The sequence below is a fragment of the Thermobia domestica genome, chromosome 5 (genome assembly GCF_964235325.1).
Source record: "Thermobia domestica chromosome 5, izTheDome1.hap1.1, whole genome shotgun sequence".
Lineage (NCBI taxonomy): Eukaryota > Metazoa > Arthropoda > Insecta > Zygentoma > Lepismatidae > Thermobia > Thermobia domestica.
Window position 1 is genome coordinate 251,852,279 of NC_137458.1, and position 23,828 is coordinate 251,876,106.

At 34.4% G+C, this 23,828-nt stretch overlaps 1 protein-coding gene across 1 annotated transcript; it reads right to left on the reverse strand.

Moving 5' to 3' along the window:
* Positions 1–983: 983 nt before the first annotated feature.
* On the reverse strand, positions 984–15,876 carry LOC145686542 (uncharacterized). Its single transcript, XM_081759979.1, has 3 exons — positions 15,721–15,876; positions 3,408–5,276; positions 984–1,433 (listed from the first exon to the last, which is right to left on the reverse strand). The coding sequence occupies exons 1-2, from the start codon at positions 15,727–15,729 to the stop codon at positions 3,435–3,437; spliced, it is 1,851 nt and encodes a 616-aa protein (XP_081616105.1). The 5' UTR covers positions 15,730–15,876; the 3' UTR covers positions 984–1,433; positions 3,408–3,434.
* Positions 15,877–23,828: the final 7,952 nt, after the last annotated feature.

Consider the following 23,828-nt stretch of genomic DNA (forward strand, 5'->3'; position numbering starts at 1 on the left):
AAAATGAAAAATCTAACGTTGAGAGATTAAGAACAGCTTCTACTTCTATGCGTCAAAGTATATCTATGAATCTAGTTGCTATCTCACTTTCCCTTAATGTATAAAATCCTAAGTAACAGAGCTTCGAACGCACTAGAGTGGTTCGATCGCATTATAAGATGTAGATTTTATTTTATACATAGCATGTATTGATAGCAGTTAGAAACGAAAATGTATGTTCTGGAGTGCTAGTTTTCTTTTTCTTTTTTCTTTCTTTTTTTTTCATGAAAGTAATGAAATTATTCGACTCGTCCATTCTAATACTGAAGTGTAATCTAGATCAGTGTTCGCGAACCTTATGAAGCTTCTGATCTATCATACATTACTGTATCGTTTTTAAATCCTACTGTGAGCTACCAACCAAAAGAACTACCAACAATTTTATTTGGTTTTTAAATCTTATATTTGTGTATTGCCTATAATCTTACATTTCTAGTAAATATGAAATTAACTAGCTAATATGTAACTAACGGAAGCGTTAACACGGTCTACTACAAATATCCTCGCTAGCTACTAGTATCTCGCGATCGAAGTTTGGCGATCACTGATCTAGATGGTTGAAGTCAGTACTGTCAGTCAACCATTCCTCCGATATAAGAAGCTCTTGCACGCGTTTCTGGGGTAACGTTTGAGTTGTATTTGGTTTATGCAAAGCAGCATTATTCTGTTGAAGAACCAATAGTACATAGCGGTATTTACACCATAACATACGTCCACTACAACTAGTCTAGCAGTGAACATTGGCATAAAAATATAGCATTGACTACGACAAGAGGACAGTTTCTATTAGAACATTCGGGTATACCAGGCAGACTCTAAGAACTCAAGCCACAGATTCACTAATACACTAGTTAATTGGTGGAAACTTCAAAGCATTCTTTCACGCTCTTGAATACATATAGATCGATGCATAGATATATGTATTTGAAAACAAACAAATAGAATTAGATTTAATTAATTTATTTGTAACAGAAATGTATATCACACATTGAGCAATAGTTATCCTAAATGAAATAATGAATGATTTTAATAATAAATGATGATGAATTATATGATGACTTAATAACAAATACTGAACAATACAGTTTTGTAATAGCATTCGCAACACCGCAAAAACAGAACCACACACAATTAACAAGAACGCTTTATGAAAACAAAAGCGATTACGTAGAAACAAACTCACAGTGTTCATGCACTTTTTTGTCTTTTAACGTATGATTTATAGTTTCACTTCCACTTATCTTTAAACTAATTAGTTTATAATATATATTCGAGTTCATGTTATAGGTATTATTGTAGAGTGACTGAATAACGCACATGACAACTTCAGCGCTGTGATGATAAGTCACCTGATGGACTGGAACACCTCTCACGTGAACTGAAGTTAAGTTTGTCTGCGGAAAAAGAAACACATATTTAGAATGTTTAATTACAATAAATCTTTCTTGGTCAAGTAAAAATGACAATAATCAATCAAAAATTGTTGATGCCTAAAATCCCGTTCTGTATCAAGACTGTATTAGACATGAACGTTGAATCTAAAATAAGATTCGACCCACGTTTACTCTTATAGAGAATTTATGCAATTCTGATCTCATCTTTAACTGTATGTATACACATACCATATAGTTTCGGTGTTCAAATTAAAAGTTAACTGGAATTAAATATGTAATATTTATTATACAGTCCTGTTTAAAAAACCTCTGGCTGCTCAATTTACTTTGAAAACACTTGTAATCTAACCCATATTGTTAATTAAATTAAACACGTGTTGACTTCCTATGGCTATCTGAAGTCTTTATTAACAGTCAAACTATTAGATTTTTTTTTTTTTTTTAATGTGCGAAAGTCAGAATATGGCCCTTTAAAGAAAGATAGGTGTCCAAGATTCTTTGAACAAGACTTTACATTACTTTTATTTGACTCATCTAAATGTGACTTTAAATGGTTAAAAGGAAAGTAAACCATTACGAACAATATTAATATTCTCGATACTTTTGATGCCATTTAAATTCTTATCGATCTAGAAGTAAAAACATTTAGAAAAAAATTTTCAGTTCCAGAACATAATGACAAATAAATAAAATTATGCTAATTACTCATTATGTATAATATTAACGAGATTAGTCATGTAGTATAAGTCACACGAAAATATAATACAACGGATTCGGGATATTTTGTTGTCATTGCAAAATTTTAATCCGGTGTAACCTTTAAAGGAATAGTCAATACTAAACTAAACAATTGTTGATCGTTATTGATGATTCCCGGCGGGAGCTCATGTGGTTCGGATTCCACGTTAATCAGTAGGTCCACGTCTCATATAGCCTCGCTGCTGAAAAGGGACGTTAAACTCAAAATCAACTCAACTCAACTCGTTATTGATGATTATTTTTATTATCGATCCTTATTGTTTGCAGTGACGTATCTAGTCCGGAGCCGGGGGGTCTAGGTCTCCCCAGTTTTGTAAGTGACAAAAATAATTTAAGCTATTACATACTTCTTAAAGTTCATACTAAATTTATGATATACCTATCATAGTCTGGGTTCTGGTTGCCCCCCAGTTTTTGTCTTCTAGATCCGCCACTGATTGTTTGAATGTGGATCGTTTTAGTTACTAATGCTAGATTATAATATAACAAGGAACTCTTGACACCATTTTCCACTAGTTCTGTGTAAATCAATAACTCATGTCGTGCAGTGTACGGACTTTTAAAAGAAACTACTTTCAATGTGATAAGCCACCATAAAATACAAAGATTCATCTACGGTAATTTTGACCCGTGCTATATATATGCAATGGTTAAATCAGCAGAAGAATACTGGTGTTGGAACTGGTGACGTGGTCCTGTAATTCAACCACCTAGAGGTGAGATGCTAGAGTGCGGAACAATCTACCTACAAGCTAAGGAGTTAATCTTACATGATCTTTGGATCAATCAACTGTTTTGGATTTGACCCATGACCACGTTACCAGTAGGACCCGTTTTTCGTAATCCAAGTGTTGAGCAAGGACGTACAACTGCAAACACAAATGTGTTGTTCTGAATATAAATCGCTTGAGCGTAAGGTTGTTTTTATTGAGACGATCAAGTACATTAATATTAGGAAGTTACTTTAAAAATATATACTAAAAAAATTTATATTAAAAATTTTCGCAAAATAAATTAAAACGTTTAAAGTGTTTGGTTTTCTAGGATATTGAACGAATTATAATTCCTCACAATGTTAAACTCTCGAACACAAACCAAGTACGCTACTTTATCACGGGACTATGCCTGAATGTTAAAGCAATTCAAAATATTTTATAACTCCCTAAATGAAATATTCTTAATATAAGATATAATATGTAATACTTGTTCACTTACCATTTGGTTGAGCTTCATGAGTATCATTTATCCTCCCAAAACTGGGGCTGCTATATTACGAAGAACGTTCAATGGCCGTGCGAGGTCAGTAAGAGGTGAAGCTGGTGGACCAGGAAGAAATCCAGGAGGCAGCAATGGAGACACTAACGGCAACTCTTCTACTGGTGGTGGTCCATAAGTATCAGCAGGCGTAGGAGGAGGAGGTGGTGGACCATAAGTATTTAAAGGCTCAGGAGGAGGAGGGATGTCTACAATTGGTGGTGGAAGGGGTGGTGTGTACATTTCTAATGGTTGTGGGGGTCCATAATTTGTCTCTGGAGGAGAAGGTATCAAAGGTATTGCAGGAGGAGGAGGTATGAAAGGTACTGGAGGTGGATGAGGTGGTCCATATTCGTCGCTTACGGGAGGTAAAGGTGGAGGTAGTGGTGGTGAATACACATCTACTGGCTCAAGAAGTGGAGGTGGTCCATATTCATCATTTGGAGGTGGAGGTGGACCATATGTATCACCTAGAGGAGGAGGTAATGGTGGGGAGTAGGTATCTACAGGAGTATTCAATGGAACTGGTAAAGGTGGGATGGGAAGAGGCTGACCTCTTCCTGGTACGGGAAGCGGTAATCCCCTTACGGGAATAGGTAGAGGTCTTAGAGGTAGTGGTCCTACCGGAAGAGGTGTCAGTCTTTCCGGAACAGGAAGAGGAAGAGGCACCAATCGTTCAGGTAAAGGAAGAGCTTCTGGGTAGATACCTAATGGCTCAGGAGGTGGAGGTGGTCCATATTCATCATTTGGAGGTGGTGGTCCGTATTCATCATTTATAGGCGGTGGTGGTCCATATTCATCATTTGGAGGTGGTGGTGGTCCATATTCATCATTTAGAGGTGGTGGTGGTCCATATTCATCATTTAGAGGTGGTGGTGGTCCATATTCGTCAAGGGGAGGAGGGGGCCCGTACACGTCCTTGATAGGAGGAAGAGGAGGGGGAGGAATATAAACATCAGTTTCCTCTACTTTCTTCTTCTTTTTAAGTCCAATAAGAGCAGTTAAGGGTGGCACTATTGATAATAATTTTAATGGTAAAGCGGAACCTAAAGCCGCAAGTGGTTTGGTTTTCGCTTTTACAATTTTTGCAGCTGTTCCCACAGCAAGATCGAGTGCAGTATTTGCTCCTTTGACTTTCTTAACTTTCTTTGCAGTTTTGAGACCAGTCAAACCTACAACTGGTGTTGCCACCTTCAAGGTTTTCAATCCTGCCAATCCCTTTGCTGCTAATAGTGGCCCACCGAGAGCTAATGTTTTCAATTTCTTCGCCGCTATAACAGGAGCAGCTGCTTTTCCAGCAATTGCAAGAGCTCCTAAACCTTTCAGTGCCTTTAATTTAACAATAGGAGCAGCAAGTTTTACGCCTATTATTCCCTTTACAGCTTTAGCAGCACCCAGAGCTTTCACAGCTGTTAAAGCTTTGAGTTTCTTCAAAGTCTTCACAGCTGTTGCAGCTTTGATTGCCTTTGCGGCTAATAATCCCTTGATTGCGGCTACTTTTGTGGCTTTTATTACAGCTGCACCTTTAGCAACTGTAAGAGCTGCTGCCGCTTTAGCTGCTTTTATAGTTGCTATTCCAGTTGCAGCTTTCAAAGCAGCTGCCCCTTTAACAGCAGCAGCTGCGGTGGCTCCAGTAAGAGCTTTTAGTCCAATAGCACCTTTCACATTAGCAACAGCTGAAGCTATCTTTATAGGCACCAAAGCCTTTGCAGACTTGATTGCAGCTACACCACCTATTTTCTTAGCACCAATCAGACCTTTTATTTTCAAGGTCTTAATCGTAGCGGAGTTTGAATGGATTAGAAGGACAAGAATTGCTAGCGCGAGAACCTGAAAAGTAAACGTAGTAAATAATTGTCAAAATTAGGTAAATACAACATAATTAGTAAAACTTTTAAAATCAAATTAGTAATTTTTAGTTATATTTAAAATACGTTATTATACATAAACGTATTTTATATATGTATTATATATAAAATACGTTATACAGTAAATTCAGTGAACAGTGTTACAGAGCTGGGGGTTTAATTTCCGTAAATAATACATATAGTTTGAACCTCTTCTTTCCTTAAACAATCATTCCACAATAGTCAGCCAAACTTTAAGCAAAATAACCAAACATTGTGTTAATATGACAAAACCAGATTAGGAAACTAACTCACGTATTACAATATTTGTCATGTCAGATTTAAGTGTATAATAGCATGATTTTCATACTAGCTGAAGCTCATGATTCAATGTTCGACCTTTGCTATCAAGATGGCTCTTGAGTGTTCTTAATTTTACGGCAAATCTGAATATTGCTTATTCTAGCTTGAAATAACGTATAACGTAAAAGAAAACAAAACTTCACCAAAAGAAACAGTTATATTAATAGTATGTTTTGTATCTTCTTCAGAGCATGAGTAAAAGTGAAGGGGAAGTCAGGGAACGCCGTTACTCCACTTTCAGAAAATATCTATGGCGTCCCTCCACTTCCTAAAAATATACAATGGGCAAATATAGGCACATGGGACGGCATGACGTCATGCGTCCCCCTAAATTTTAAGATTCACTTTTACCCCTGCTTCAGAGAAGATAATGCTAATGGTATAGGTAAACTCAATATCTCGCCGAAATTATTAATCTATATCTTTCCTTTGACCAGTTTTAAGTTTTATTGAAGTTTTAGTATAGGTAAAAACGCCTATTTGCTTCTTTAATTTCATATGTGGCATTTAATAATATTTTTAAAATTAATATCGCACCACATGAGTTCTTACCTCAAAGAGACAAAATACAAAAACAGAAAACTCCCTCCATAGAGGGAGAGAGAGGGGAACATCATTTTTCCTCTCCCTCCTTCTTCTCCCACCATAAAGTTTCATTAAAGTCTCCCAAAACATACTTTTTTCTTTAAAAACTAAAGCCAATACAGGTTTTACATTCGATTTATTTCCCCCCTCAATTATTCCCTTGCACTACCTCACCGGAGTTTCCGTTTGACCCTGCTTATTTTCTCCATTATTTTCCACACGTACATTTTGAAAAGCTCTGCTGCTTTAACGCAGTGATCCGCAAGCTTTTGCTCGTCATGGCACACCATAAATTATTTATGACTGAACACAGCACACAAAAAATATAATTTCGCTCATGTAATGTTGATATAGGCATTGCTAATACAAACATGTGATATGATCATTATTTTTAGGCTATTATTATATTTCATGTTACTATTATTATTAAGCAGAAATAGCCTTCTGAATTTATTAATAATTTATGAACTTTAATTCACTGAAGATGTAGTGTAAAAGAATATAAGAAAGTACACTTTTCTATTAGGCCCACTAATAAAATAAATAATTGTATTCATACTTTAGACAGTAATGAAATAAAAATGAAATAAAATTTATTTTTTATACAACATAATTATGAAAAATTCGCGTCACACCTTTGACCTAGTGCTGGCACTCCTGTGTACCGTGGCACACCAGTTGCGGATCACTGCTTTAGCGTATTGTTAATGTTTCTACCCCGTCGAATACAGATACAATACTTTATGCAAAACTTTATTTTATTTATTTATTTATTGGTCTATTCAAAGGCACACAAAATATTCTTTTCTTATCCCTTGATCCCTCTTTCACCATTCATTTTTTTTAGTTTAACGTCCAACGATTATGTTCCGAGGCTAAGGGAGGCGATGATTATAATGAACAAATTGGTGGAATGAAGAAAGTGGGAGGAAATGGAGAACTCCGAGAAAACCTATACGTGTGGCATTTGCCAACTACAAAGTCCATTTGGCTAGAAATGCGATCGAACGTGGTGCAAAATGCGTAAAAGGTGGGCTCTCTAACACACACCGAGCGCAGCCCACTTTTCACCATTCTTAAATTTTGCCTTTATTATTCATTCACATAATAAATTATTAATCTAATCACCTGTTCTATTTTCTTTCATCGTTCTTTCACATTTCAAGCAGATTGATTCTTTTCAATTGCTGTCGCTTGCCTATTTTAGGAAACCAAGCAAGAATAAAGAATGTAGGCCTAAATAATAATAACGTGAAATATTTACATTTTTAAGAATATTTCCTAACAAATAGCACTTACCACTGATCTATAGGCTAGTATGTGCGTCTTTGGTGCACGTGGTGCAAATTTACTTTCACAATCATTCTCTTTGCTTAATTATCCATCTTTTTTTAGCCTAATTGTGAGACTTTAGGCCTAAATTGAAACAATTTCGTACTACACTACTAAATGAAATGAAACAAAATATTTCAATTTAACGTCTCATAATCATGCATTTTATTCTAAAGGAGATGATGACCAAGACAAATGAATAATAAGGGGAGAATTAGTAGAATGACAATGTGGGCGAAAATGGGAATACCCCGAGAAAACCCACGGATGTGATGTTGTTCACAAGAAATTTACTTGTCCGTGAATCGAACCAGAGACCCAACGCTCCAGAGATAAGCGAGCGCTCTACCACTGAGCCTCCATGCCGCTATTACTAACTGAAAATAATGAATACCCATAATGAATAAAAATTGATAACCATATCCAAAATAGAAAAATCGGCTTTACAACATTTCCGGAAGATTTTAAAATGTCTTTTTATTTAACTGAAACTGCAAACTAATAATTCACAATTTAAATAAACCAAATTTTCCAAATCTTCATGTAAAAGGGTGCAAGTTTATAGTATTAACTATTAAATGTTGTTTTAGTTATAGAAATTCAATTATTTTTGTTAGAACAACTGCAGCTTTTTGTTCTGAGCTTATTCTTTCCGATAGAGCCCTCTAGTTGCCATACTATTAGCGAAGACACACCTTCGACACAGCATATACGGGTTTGCATTACCAGTGGGATCTCATGTGGTTAGTAGTGTCATGTTAAGTTGTAGATTCACGTCGTATATAACTTCGATATAGAAAAGGACATAAAACTCCCATTCAAACTTATTCCCTTCATGCATGAAAATTATTCTATTTTTTCAACTCTAGGAAAGTATCTTAAATTCTTTGTATAATTAGAACAATTTCGAGTTTTTATTCTATACTGCTTCAGATACCGCATTGAAACTAAAATTTAAAATCATTGTATTTAAAATGTATTACAGAATCGATTCTGACTAGAATAGACGAGAAACACCTCTATAAAATAACTTAAATAACCCAAATCGATCATTCCTCCTGTGAAGAAAATGATTCTCTAATTTTATACGAAGTTTCAGAGTCGAAGCAATGCTAATTGAACGAGAAAATGACTATCTGCTTAATGATATATCTACTCAATTCTTGTATAGGTCGAATTTTAGTTCTTGCATGAGTATGAGTGAGGATATATTTATCAATGTGGAGATAAGTAGGCTAGAATCTGGTTTTAAGGCAGAAAATTGAAACTTAAACATCATTCATTCATAACACCTGATTTTAGTCACATAATCTCTGTTCTAAAAATAAAACCATTAACTATAATGAACAAATAAATAAGGAAATCTATATATTTATCAATCGATTGTTTTACCTAATCTGATTTAAATCGTTGTTTTTATATTGAAAAGCTGATGCTTAATACACTTCAACTTGAGTTTTTAAGAGGCCGCAGTGATTCAATGGAAGAATGCCCAAGCCCAATTTTGGTGCGTGGGGTCCCTTTTTAGGTTTCATCTTGCTCCAACTGGACTTTGTGGTAGACAAACACCATGTGCGTGTTTTTTTTTACCGGGTATTCCCGTTTTCTTCCACTTTTTCTATTGTGCCATTTCATTCAGTATAATCTCTAACTCTTAACCTTGGTGGGTAATCATGGGATATGAAATGAAAAATTTATTTTTTATTATTTTTCATTGCGATGCTGGTGACGAAGGCCTTCTATCCAGTTCTCTCGGAGGCAAGATTGTGTGGTGAGGAACGCCTAAGCTTTAACAATTGATCTTGTATGGTAGTCTTTAAACTTGGCAACTATATCGAATTAAAACTTCGGAGTCCTCGTTAATAGTAGGTTCGTAGTAACCGCGGTGTTGGATAAGACCTTGACTTTTCATTTTTAGATACAGGATTAAAATCCCAAAGCCTTTATTTATTTTTCAAAATAACTATAGAAGAAGAGTGAATTAAAAATAAAACATATAGAAATATTACATTAAATCAGATCTACGTAAGTAATATGTTATAGCGCGGTAAGTATTTTCGTTAAGCTATATACAGTACTACTGTAACTTTCAATAAAGACCTATCTATACAAAATCGTAGGTAGGGCGTTATGGTAATTTAACTTGAGATAAAAACTTAAATTACTCAAAAGAAGTTCACTCCTATTTTAGTTCTTTGGTATTATAAAGAAAAACATAAGAATTTTTAAAGAGAGACAAATGAATGCGATTTTTTAACTGAGCTTTATAACTGAACAATGTGTGAAAATAACCTAATAACGACCTAATAACCTAATTGCTCTAGATAAGATCTGAAAGGAATCATACAATTTTATTTTAGTGTTATTTTTATTAAGTTCCAGGATTTGAAGCTGTCTGAAATTCATATTTAGTCTTAGATCGTATAGACATAATCTTATTTTCCACAATAAGATGTTGTGTCAAAAATTTAATCGAACTAAAGAAAATAACGTGCACATAATATTTGATGCAGTGTTTTATTTAAATCAGTATTATTAATAAAAAGCACTATATGGTAGCACTAATACTTTCAGAATCACTTTTCCATTAAAATATTCACCTTTCAACATGCCCGGTCTCATTGATTCAAAATTGTCCGAGAGGTGGTTATTATGCCATGTAACAAAAACAAAGCCTATGAAAAGTAGTAACTAATATGCTTACTTCATGAAAAGTAATCTAAGCGTTTTTAACACCGAGTAAAATGCGTTTCAATGGTCTAAGGTTGTGTGGCATTAATATTACTCATGAGACGAGATGAGAGGAGTAATAGATTTCTCTCGTCTCATAAATTTTGTAGAAGCCATATCTTGTCCCGATTGTCGAAGAATTTTTTCTTGTCTCGACTTTCGATAAAGGTTTTTTTTTTCTTCTCGAACCGTTTCGAAAGTTTTTTGGTCACTTTTTTAAATGAAATGAATGAAATGAAATCTTTGAGTTTTACGTCCCACGGTTATGCCGGTTAGGCTAAAGAAGACGGTGATGATGAGAGATGAATGAAGAAAGTGGGAGGAAACGGGAGAACCCCGAGAAAACCCACGAGCACGGTGTTTGTCCACCACAAAGTTCACTTGGCGGGGGCTGGGATCGAACCCGGGATCCCAAGCACCAAAGGTGAACGCTCTACCACTGAGCCACCGTGGCCCCTTCACTTTTTTAAATTTATGTACAAAATGAATGAACGTTTTTTATATATCATCGAGAAGTTATCAGAATAATTCCGCGTCACGAGAGCAGGCAGGTAGCCATTCTAAAAATGTAAAGGGGCCCGGTAGAAATAAGAAGGTTCCGATCCAACCATATTATAGTTAATCACCATATTATAATTCATTTGCAAGCCAATCATGAAAATTTTAGGGGGCCAGTAAAAATTTAGGGGGGGCGCCTCCCCTAGACCCCCGCGTTGATACTGACCTGCACCAGAGGTTTACCAAGAGTGCAATAAAACGTTTTAACCACATTCATTCTTGAAGTATATTTTATAATGACTTGTTTATCAGGAAGCATTGATAAAAAATACACTTAATTGTTCGTAAATATCACTTTATCAATTTATAGTTTTTTTTTTTTAAATACACAGGAATCGAGATCTAAGATTTGAGTGAACGAGTGTCTTGCTCACGAAATTCGTGAAATGTCTCATCTCGTCTCGATTTAAAAAAAAAAAAAGAAAAGGAAAAGAAAGTACTTATCTTCTCGTGAGCAACGCTAATTGTGAAATGCAAACTAGTGTTCATAATCTGTAAACATGCAGCGACATGTTGTATTTTCAGTGTAATTTTAAATATATTTTTCTTATGTTTCCGGGCAATGTATGATTTTAAAATATGCACTAACCAGTTTGAAGAAGAAGAAGAACAAGAAAATACGAAAAAGGAAAGAGAATCAAAATTAATTATAATATTATGATGATTTGTGATGAGTTTTTGTCTTTACGTTGTCGTAGCAACGTTTTGTAAATAAATGATATAATTCAGGAACCATCCTAAAGGGATGTACGCATAATTATAAAGGTGTGTATTTATTTCAATCAGTGTGTGCTAGAATAATAAAAAAAAAGGAAAGCTAAAGGCAGCATAAACTGTTTTAAGTGATTTTAGTAATTTAATCTAGCTATAATTATGACTGAGGACCTGTGTATAACGAGTTACGTTATAAACAACACATTTCCTTGGTTCACTTATGTACGCTACAGAGATGAGCAAGGATCTGTCATTTTACATATAAATTCTATGAATTTTATATTTAAGCAAGTAATCCAATAAAGAACACTAAAAATTGTATAACGAAAATATTTTTTTTCTATTATCTGAATGTATTTTGTTCTAAAAGAGCTAAGTGCCAAGTATAAAAACTTCCATTATTAAAGAAAAAATATATATTTAGTTCTAAAAAAGCTAAGTGTCAAATGTAAAACTTCTGTTATTAAATTTAATATATATATATATATATATATATATATATATATATATATATATATATATATATATATATATATATATATATATATATATATAGTTCTAAAAGAGCTGAGTGTAAAACGCAAAAAACTAACATTATTATTAATGAAAAACTATATTTAGTTCTAAAACAGCTTAGTGTAAAATGTAAAAGCTTCCGTTATTGACTGAAAAAGAACTATATTTAGTTCTAAAAAAGTTAGTTGTCAAATCCTAAGTGTCAGAGCTAACTTTCATTACTAAAACATTATAGTAATTTAGGTTGTAAAACAATATACGGTGAGATTGTTCCAATGTTTCTGTAACAGCAATTATTAGCTTCTGATTATGAATGAGATGTGCTTTTAGTGTAGATTAAAAGTTCCAAAAGTAAAAATGTAACAAAATAAATAAATAAATAAATAAAAAGCTTTGTAACACTTAGCTCTTTTAGAACTGAATAGATCTACATTCATTTCAAAATGCATAGGGTCTATATATGTTTCATCCCATTTATTATTTCAAACTTTTAGCAAGTAAAGCGTTCATCTCCAGTGCATAGGGTCCTTAGTTTGGATCGCAGCTCGCGTCAAGTGAACTTTAAGGTGGACAAACACCCTGGGTGTGGGTTTTTTTTATCGGGGTTCTCCCGTTTTATCCTAGTTTCTTCATTCCACCATTTCATTCATTTCTCATCATCACCGTCTCCTTTAGCGTAGCCGGCATAACCGTGGGACGCAAAACTGCAAGATTTCATTTCATTTTCGCTTTCAAACTTTTATACAAGAAAGATAAGATACAACATATTAATGTCGAACCGGTTATAGCTATTTTGAAAAAAAAAGTGCGAAATTTTTTGAAAGAGCATCAACTCTTGAGAAAAGTAATACGAATAAAAATTTAAAAAATTATTGGGACAAGCTATGAGAAGAAAATTCGCATGTTGTACTTACTACTTTTCTTGTACTAAAATTAGTACATACTTTAAGTTTTTTTCTCTCAGCTTGGATTTTTTTTCTTTTTTTTTTTTTTTTTACTAATGTGACACTTCTTAAGAACGACCACTGATTTCACAGTTTCATATGAAAAGCTACATGTAAACAAATAGAGTGTGTGGACACAGTCCTAGAGACGGCTTCATCAGAACAACACTATTGTCAAGAGCGTCCATGCTTACATTTTAGCATAAATCAGAAAAAAAATGAAATCTTTAAGTTTTACGCTTCACGGTTATGCCGGCTAAACTAAAGGAGTCGGTGATGATGAGTAATGAACGAAATGGTGGAATGAAGAAAGTGGGAGGAAACTCGAGAACCACGAGAAAACCACGCACACGGTATTTGTCCACCACAAAGCTCACTTGGCGCAAGCTGAGATCAAGCCAGGGACCCCATGCACCACAGGAGAACCCTTTAACTCTGAGCCACCGCAGCCCACAAATAATAATAGACCCCTAGTCTAATAAAAAAAAAAAAATCGCGTTCTCTTTCCTTCAGTCTCTTTAGTAATTTAAAAAATCTATTCAAATTCATAAATTAAACTCAGAAAATAAAATATACTTTACGTCCAGTACATAGTGAAAATGAATCAAAGCGTTCTCCTTCATTAAGTATCTGTGTAATTTGGTTTAAAGGGTAGAGATATATGGGACATTAACTAACTAAACTAACTCTATGACATTTGGAACCCGGAGGTTCAACGCCGCGTTCACAAAAGACCTCCATTGACTTCTGTCTTTAGTCAAATGGATACCGTTCTTACTTTATAATCCTATTTTTGCGAGATCTATCTTAATAGTGTCCTCCCAACTCTGCCTAGGTCTTCCTAACGGTCGTTTCCCGATTGGATTTCTATTAGAAACTTTGAAAATGTTCCTAATTTCTTCCATTTTGACTACATGATCTGCCCACTTGAGTCTCCTAGACTTGATGATCCTAACAATGTTTGGTAAACGATGTATGAGACTTTAAACTTTCAAAAGTGATAACTAAAATGTGTTACACGAAAATGTTATTTTCAAATTACTTGATCAACCACCTAATATTCTATTAACTGATGCTATATAATTTTGATCTTGCTGGTACTGAGTTAATAATTCCTTTAATCTTGCAATTACATAAAATTTAGGGAAACGACTTTAGTATATTGAGACATTTCCTGTGAGTTTAGCCTAAAATTCGATTCTAGGTACCAGTATTTGCACATCTAGAATAGACCCTATGTTATGTATTCGAAGTTGTTCAACCGGGGTTCAATTCCCGACGGGAGCTCATGTGGTTCAGATTCTTCGTTAATCAGTAGGTCCCGTCTCATATAGCCTCACTGCTGAAAGCGATGTTAAACTCAAAATCAAGTCAACTCGAAGCTGTTCACATTAATAAAACAAAATAATGCACTAGTTTCTCAAACAAAATAGAAAATATCGCTTGTTTCTATATAGATTTGGATTTTTTTTTTTGTCTTTCTTAATACAAGAGAGTTGCCAATCTCAGAGAACAGAATTATTGATTTTAAAATTATCATAAGTTTCAAAAAATTATCGTATATTCGTAATGCACGAATTAATTGTAGAAACAAATGTCATACTACTACTAATAGCAACTATATATAATACCCTACTCCAGTGGCGTATTTAGGGGGGTGGCTTCCGGGCTTAAGCCCCCCCCCCCGAAATCTTACTTAGTATAGTAAAGTAAATGAAATATCTTGCAGAATGTTCACATTTCCAGGCAAAGCCCCCCCCCCGAAAGTTAGTAAAGCCCTCCCGAAACAAAATCGTAAATACGCCACTGCCCTACTCTAATAATCTTCAGCTTCGAATTCCAAATCGGCATCACTGTCTTCCAAGGGCACCGATTCTGGAGGGGCCGGGAGGACCCGGGTCCCCCTAAAGCTCATGTGGGCCCCCGCATTGTATTTATGAATATACAATATTTGACATAATCTGAATGCAATTTACCTTAAAATTCTCATAGAATACCTTCTGCACTTGAATCCTCCCCCAATTTACAGAGAAATCGGTTCCCTTGCTGTCTTCACCAATTTTTAAATTCTTAGGAATATTACTCTGAAGAACAACAAGACTATTTCTACCCCCTCGTAAATTAAATTGAATTTAAAAAAAAATGATGCAGAGTTTCCATTTGGCAATTGTCAAATCGTTATTGATATATTTTATCGAGCATCACTGTTAAAAATCTCAGTGTATTTTATAACTATTTAATGAGTATCTACAATTTATCTGGATATTCAAAAACTGCAAAAACAACAAAAAAAAATGTGGGTTCTAAAATTATCGCATTATATACCTATTACTACAAGGGCATTATAGCATATAACATTAAGGCTTAAGTACTTGGCTCATATACTTAGCAAAACTTGCCACAAGACTTCCTGAAAGTTGTCAATGGTCTCCTATCTACACATTACTCACGAGCCAAAGCTCGGGGCACTAGATTCATGTTCAAAAGTGTGAACAGTCACATAAGCAAATTATAAGTTCAACTTCTCAGAGCAGTTATAAGCAAAAATTTCTGGTTTAATACTTCCAGAATTTGGTATTAATATAATGTTACGTCTATAATTTCTGAAACTTTAAAATAACGACTTTAGTAATAGAAGCTGACATTGTTATCAGTAGTTAATTCAATAATCAAATATGGACTTACCAATCTCATTTTGAATGTCTATTGTATATGCGACATCTATGGTTAAATGTTCTCAGTTGGAGACGTAGAACACTTGTGTGATATTCGAACAGCCTATTCAGTACTTTTATAAGAAACTCTTTGTAAGTGCTTTCTCTAATACTTGCCAATATTCCCACTTCATGGTATCGTACAGTAACTTCCGCAAACACATAAGCACCCCTTCCGCGCCTTAAGGGCAAGAAACATAACTATCACATTTTTCAGCAGTGCGAAAGCAAAAGTTTACACATCAGAAATAGTTTGTCCTAAACAATTCCAACAAAAATATTACAGCATTTTAGTAAGGTAAGTTGAAAGTATTTTCTAATTTCAGCTAATGCGTAGAAAGTGAAAAGAAAAATAACTCTTCCTTTCAATATTAACCAACCCTTCTTTCGCTTTCAAGGAAATACGGAAAAAGAAAGCTTCCAAAATAAGAGAACATATTATTGCAGTGTTATGGCTGGAATGATCCGTTAGGAACTTGCCTAATAATGTTATAAACATGTATTTCTTATATTATCAATATAAGTTACACCTAAATGGATTATAATTGGGAACTATAATATCAGAAGAACCTAGTTTATGGGCTACAGTGTAGTCTATTGTGAGGTAACCAGATTTATTAAATAAATAAATAAATAATAAAATGGAGGATTTGGTAAACTGGAATAATTTGACAAAACTAGGCTTAATCATTGCTATGTTTTTATCAGTGCCAGTGAGGAAGAATTTCTAGCGTTACACAATAATCAGATTATTTATTTAACCTTATTCTAGTTTTAATAATTACATTACCTTTTAACATAATGGGAATCAGAATTAGGGCTATCGAGATTGTCTCTTAAGTGTCGTAGATTTGATCAGTGTTTATTTCAGAAAAAAAAATGTTCCGGGAGGGCACACTTAGCATTTGGAGGGGCACACAGGCCCGTATCCAGGGGGGTCTAGAGGGGGCCGGGCTCCCCCAAAATTTGTATTGGCCCCTCTAAAAATTTTTACGGTAGGCTTGCAAATGATCTGTAATATGGTAATGAACTATAATATTTTTGAATCGCCCTCCCCAACTTCCACCGGGTCCCCCCTACATTTTCGGGCAGGCTACGGGCCTAGGGGCACATACTATTTTCACATGGAATTATTCTACTTATTAATATATTATAGACGTATTACTTTGGCCTCCTGCGGAAGGGCACTCTCAGAACTCCAGGGTGGGGAAGTGGCCCCCGAATAAAACATGTCTGGAAGAAACATTGGCTTTGATTACTAAATTTCGCATAGTAGGAATATCACTTGTAAAATGGCATTTTGTGAGACTTAACTACGAGCCGAAGACTAAACACTTATTTTTAAAAGGATATCTTGCATCCCGTTTCCACTTTTCTAGGACCACAGGACCCTTCCTTAAAAAAAATCGCGTTGAAAACGGGATGTTTGGTCACTCTATCCTAGTGTAAGCTTGGCAGATTTTTCAGTGAGAGAGAGAGAGAGAGAGAAAAAATGGAAGATTTTATGGATTTTACGAGGAACAAAAGTAATATTTAGAATTTACGTATAAACGAGCACATACAGTGTATAGTTTCTCATAATAACATGGAACAATTTTATTTGGAAACTGAAATAGATTTATTGAAGCTAATTGCAACTGATAACACAAAAGTACATTACAATTCCAAGTTGAAACTCATGTAATTCGGATCCCACGTTATGCTCATTGATATTATTCTAGACGTCTCATATAGCCTCGATGGTGAAAGAAACACTAAACTCAAATCCAATCACCCGAGTATATTACACAAATCTTTGGTGACTTTTATTTGTATTTTAAAGAAAACTTCGCGTCTCTTTTTATAAATTTCACATCTTCTTTTACAAAGGAGAGATTAGGAATTTGATTTCTGGGGTTCGAGAATCTATGAGCATGTTAGCTCGTCACGTATAAGGGAAAACGTCCCTCGGCGATTACACTATTCTAGGAAAGGGAGGCAAGAAAGGATTGGGGAAAGACGGAAGTGGTCTGGGATGTATGTGTTATGCACCATCACGTCATTTGCCTAAGTATGAAAGGGAAAACCTGATTCAAGATATCTAGCCTGGAAAAGCTTTTAAACTTCTACGACCGAGTGTCTGCACCGGAAATCGAACTCGCGACTACTCACACCAAAGGCAAGAGCGTTACCGACTATACAACATGGGTCCATATCCTCTTCTATAGGTTTAAAACTTCGCACAAGGCATACCGAAATTAAGACTTCTGTTTTTATTAGTTTCCACTAGCTTTTGTTGCCGAAATCAGTATATCGCCTGCGATTGAACTCTGATATAGTCGATACTACGTTGAGAGACGAAACCTGAGATGATTTAACGAAATTATTAATTAATATCCTAAATTAGAGTAGATTTGCCCATTTAAAAAAAAAAAAAAAAGATTTTACGATATTAGATGAGAAAGAGGAACACATATGATGATAATAATTTACATAAAATAAACATTTATACGGTTTAACGTGAAACGTACAATAATTTTAGTAGGAAACTGGGACACTTTCATTAAAAATAATTGTAACATATAAAAACAGAAGTAGCATTTTACAGTTCCCTGTGGGGGCTCACGTAATTAGGGTCCAATTTTAACTCTCTCGTCTCATCTTATATAGCCTCAGTGCTGAAAGGTACGCTAGACTCAAATCAAACCAACTAAATATACAACGTTTGGTACCTTTATATTGTATTCTAAGACTGTATCTCTTAACAGTCCCACATCCTTTGTCGTAGTATATTCACAAATTCTTGCAGGACATTTTGAAATTCACAGCCACTTAGAGTTCTGCTTTCATCAGATCATCTATTCATGACATCAGTAAATCACAATTGATTAAAATTATAATATGGTTGAGATAATATTGAGTAAAAATATCTTAAACGTAAGATTGTAGAGCCGTTTAGATAGCAGATAGACACGCAATCTGTTGGATTTTCTTTCTGAGTACTAAGTTACATCGTTGTGTTGCGTTGTTAACAGTGTGTGCGAAATTAATTCCTCTAATTATTTCTTTCGCAGAAACTTACAATAAAAGTATCCAGTAATTTATAAAAGAATGGAAGAAATATTCTAATGGTGAGAATAAAAAAAAAAAAAAACTCAACGTAAAAATGGCTGTAAAAATGTAAAACTTACGGGAAAATAGAAGATCTAGAAAATCTAATTTAATGGTTAGCGCGTGTTCGTTTCTTTTGATTTCAGGCGTAGTCATATATACAGGGGAATAGGTAAACGCTTTACAATTGAGCTCCTGTGGCCCCGTCGGATTTTTTCAATTTGTATCTTTGTACAAGACTTATGGAGGATGGAACTTATTATTAGGTTAATGGGGACTCGGAACCGAATAAGTTGGCAGGTGCAGAGTCAGTCATACAACATCAACTTTCATGGTAAAAGTAATTCCCCATCATATTAAGTTGCATACAAGATAGTAGGATTACATTACTATACCATCAGCCTCGAACCAGAAACAATAACGCTGGAAAATTATACGAGATATTAACCTCACATCACTCAACAAAGAGTGCATCCCAACTTAGATACCTCTTAGTGACCAAGTAGGTAACGCAGTCGCTTTCTGTATGCATAATCCAGGGTTCGATTTCAGTTACAAGTGATATCCTATAATATGCCAAGTAGTTGTCAGTTTTCATAGGTTTCCTTAAGAAAATTTCCCTCAACTGACACAAAATTTTCCCTTTTCTTGTCAAATTTTCCCTTTTATTATCAAATTTTTCTTAATTAGTTGAGTGTTCAGTTCCTATGACAGAAGTTATGTGGTAAGATTAATTTAGCTATATTAAAGGAAATGACAAACACATTTGGTTTATCCTTTTGTTTCCTTTATTTTGTATTTCCCCTTTGTAACAAAAAAATGTACGCAAATACACACAGCCAAAAATGGGTACAAATCATGCTATTTTGAACAGACACATACACACAAACCCACACATTATTGGTATTGTATTAAGTAACACTTAAATACGTTCGAATCAGAATCTCGGTTCATTTCTGAAGAACAAAGTAGATTTTACACATTTATATTGGTCTAATTTACGCGAGAATTTCCCTGGAGTTTTCATGTTTTATCGGAAAAAAGCCCTTTTTTATTTATTTATTTTTGCTAAATTTACCTACGAAATTTCACTAGATTAGGAAAATTTCCCTCAAATTACAAATACTGGTAGTGATTCGAATCGCACATAATGTTACACATGAGAGCTTTTTTTTTTTTTTTTTTTTTTTTTTAGAAACCTCGTCTCGTCATTGTTATCGAAGAATTCCTTCTTGTCTCGTCTCGAAAAGCTCTTTTTCTCTCGTTTAGTAAAACTATGTACAAAATTTATGCTTCGATTTAAACGCTGATAAATTCTCTTCATTACGTTTGTACAACCACTTGATCAATTTATAGTGTTTAATACTATGGATCATATAAGACTAAAACAGTGTTTGAGATCTAAGGCTTGAGCGAAACAGTATTGTCCGCGAGACGTAAAATTTCTGGCCCTTCTCGAATTTGAAAAAAAAAAAAAAATAGTACTTGTCATCTCCTTGTCGAGACCAGAAACAAGATAAACCGAGAAATACTTCGTTTCATGGGCAAAAACTCACGTGAAGCAATAGATTACAATTTAGGTAACAATATTTCTCAGAAAAAAGGCTAAAACTAATTCAAGCATTCAATCAAGCCGAAAGCTATCATAATGTATCAATGACTATATCCAAGGAATTTAGACTAATTTTTCTTCATCAATATATATACTACAATGAGAGTGCAGAATTCTGCACTTATTTACTCTAAGGCTTCTTTTCTTTAGTCTTATGAGGTCAATGACTATATTGAATTCTAATATATAGCATAGAATAAATACTATGAATACAATTATCCTGCAACATTGTATTGGAGATTCGATTGCTTGTTTGATTTTGAAGTTTAACGTCCCTTTCCGCATTGATGCTAACTTATATGAGACGTGAAGCTACAAGGTTTAATTTAGGATTCTGTTACAATTGCCTTACAAACTAGATATTATATTAACTCTGTACAGAGTTTTGCATTATCTATATCTATCTATCTATCTATCTATCTATCTATCTATCTATATATATATATATATATATATATATATATATATATATATATAGATAGATAGATAGATAGATAGATAGATAGATAGATAGATATAAATATATATATATATATATATATATATATATATATTTATATATATATATATATATAAATGAAAGTGACTATGTTTGTAACAACTATTGAACCACGCGACTGATCTAGATCAAATTTACCACATAGATGAGGTTCGGGTCTGGGATGGATTTTATCATTTTACTTTGAGGATGCAACTTAGGGAGGGGAAGATATATAAAACAATCGAAAGTGACCGATGTTATTGCCGAATTCATAGTTTTCGGTATAGTTGAGATCAACAGTCACACTTCCATTGCCGTTTAAATCCAAATTCAGCCCCTATTAGTACCCCTAAAGGAGGATGGTGACATGTAAAAGTAATTGAAAATGACCGATATTAGTGTAGAATTCATAGTTTTTGGGGTCAGTAAGTTGATTGGTGACAGTTTTGGTGCTCTTTATCTCCAAAATGAATCGTATTCTTGCCGTGTGAAGAACGGACATTCTGCTAGTATTTTCTAACAAAAATATGTTTTAAATTTGTCCTATTGTCTAATTATTCAAGGACTTCTTTCCGGCAATAACGAAAGAAATTTTAGAGTGTTGTCCTCTGACATATAAAGTTTTCCGAGCTGGAGAAGACATAAGCTACCTTCAAAAATATTTTAAGAAGATTTAAGATTGGATTTTAGCATAGCTACATTATAGCTTGAAGATTGTATATAAACGATATAATTATTATTGTGTGAACAAGAGAGGATGATAAGTCTTCTAAATATGTATTGCCATGGTCGTCCGCAGCAGAATGCAGTTGGGTGCATTTTCATAGGTATACTCATATCTAAAATTATAGTCGCATGTCTATAAATATGTTGTTGTAGTAATATAATTTGATAACGAATTCGCCCGGTATTTCTTATAATGTTAGTATGTGTATAATGGGCAAAGACATGTATGTGTCAAATTTCATGTCAAAAGAGCAGTAAATAAAAACAATAAAACGAAAATAAAACTTTTTTTTGTCCATTTAGCGACATTTTGTTTTACTCAATCTAATTTTCATATTTATAATTCTTTTATTATGAAATTTACCATAAGTATTCATTTCTCAATTGTATACATAGTATCAGTATTAAAAGTACCCTGCAAAATCATTATCAAATTATATTCTTACAAGAAGGCAGTTACAGATTTGAGACAATCATTCTGGACATGAGTGTGCATGTCAAAATATACTAATTTGCTCTAACATGCGAAAGTACCTAACATATATATATATATATATATATATATATATATATATATATATATATATATATATATATATATATATATATTGAACATTATAGTCAGAGGTAAAAGTGAAGGGGAACGCGGGGAGACACCCACCAAAAAACATGTACGGCGTCTCCCCATTTCCTAAAACAATTACAATGGACAAAGATAGGCAGAGGGACGGCGTGGCGTCATGCTGCTACCTACCGTCCTCCCACCTTTTCAGATCCACTTTTACCCCTGATTTAGTTCATTTAATCTTTGTTAATTAGGATATGTGTAAAAAATAACTGTACACGCGTGCATCAAAGAGTACCCCCCTCCTGAGAAGAATTCTTTTGTTGTCCATGTGTACCGCTATTACTATATATGCTACTATATATGATATATATACATTACTATATATGCAAAATCCTAATAAGTAAATGAAAAGGAAGTCTTTAAGTTTCACGTCCCACCGTTATGCAGGCTAGGCTAAAGAAGATGGAGATGATGAGAAATGAATCGAATGCTGGAATGAAGAAAGTGGGAGAAAACGGGAGAACCCCAAGAAAATCTAGGCACACGGTGTTTGTTCACCAGAAAACTCACTTGGCGCGAGCTGGGATTGCATCAAGGACCCCAGACACCAGAGATGAATGCTCTACCACTGAGCCACCGCGGTACAAATTCCAGTAAGAAGCATTGAAAAATACGCTCCGTAACTGAAGATTAGAAAATAAAATTAAATGAAATTCCTAGTTTTCCCATAATTATACTCTGTATCTTAAAGGAGATGTATGACTAATGAAACCGAATTGTTATAAAACAAAAGTGATTGGTGGAATGATAATTAGGGAGGAAACATGAAAACCCCAGAGAATCCAGACATAAACCTCGTCCACCATAAACCTCAGTTTGATTCAGTTCAAAGCAGGGAACTAACTAGCTTCAGAGGTGAGCGTTCTACTGTATCACGAAGCCATCTCATACAAGTTGTGGAATTAGTGCCGACAAGCATTTTTCCCTCACGAACAAGTCATTTCTCACAGTAAGTCTATGTAGTTTTGCATGGTTAACTGAAAAACGAAATTTGAAGTTGATTTGAGATCAGAGGTAAAAATATATCAAGAGAACTGTGTTTGTAAAACCATGGAATAATACGCACATAGTATGGAATTGGTGTTACGCATGAGACAATATGGGCTTTCCCGTCTCTTCTCGTAATTTTTTTGCGGTTTAAAACATTCGCAAAAGTGAGGGGGAAAGCGGGAGGACGCCGTCACCCCCCCTGCAAAATATATGTATGGAGTCCCCACAGTTTCTAAAAAATTATAATGGGCAAAGATAGGCAGGGGGACGGCGTGACATCCTGCCTCTACCTACCGTCCCTATTCCTTTTCAGATCCACCAAAATCGTATTTATTATTGGAGTATATTGTGTAATGACTCGCGAATCTTTAAACGTTCATGCATGTTCTTCATTTTCTTGCTACAACCACCTTATCAGTGTTTAGTCTTCGACACTAAAAATGTATTTGAGATCGAAGACTATTCTCGATAAAACTAGACCCACGTTGTCCACGAAATTTTTTGTTTCGTCTCGATTCTGAAAACGCACATATATAGGGAAAGGAAACAGGT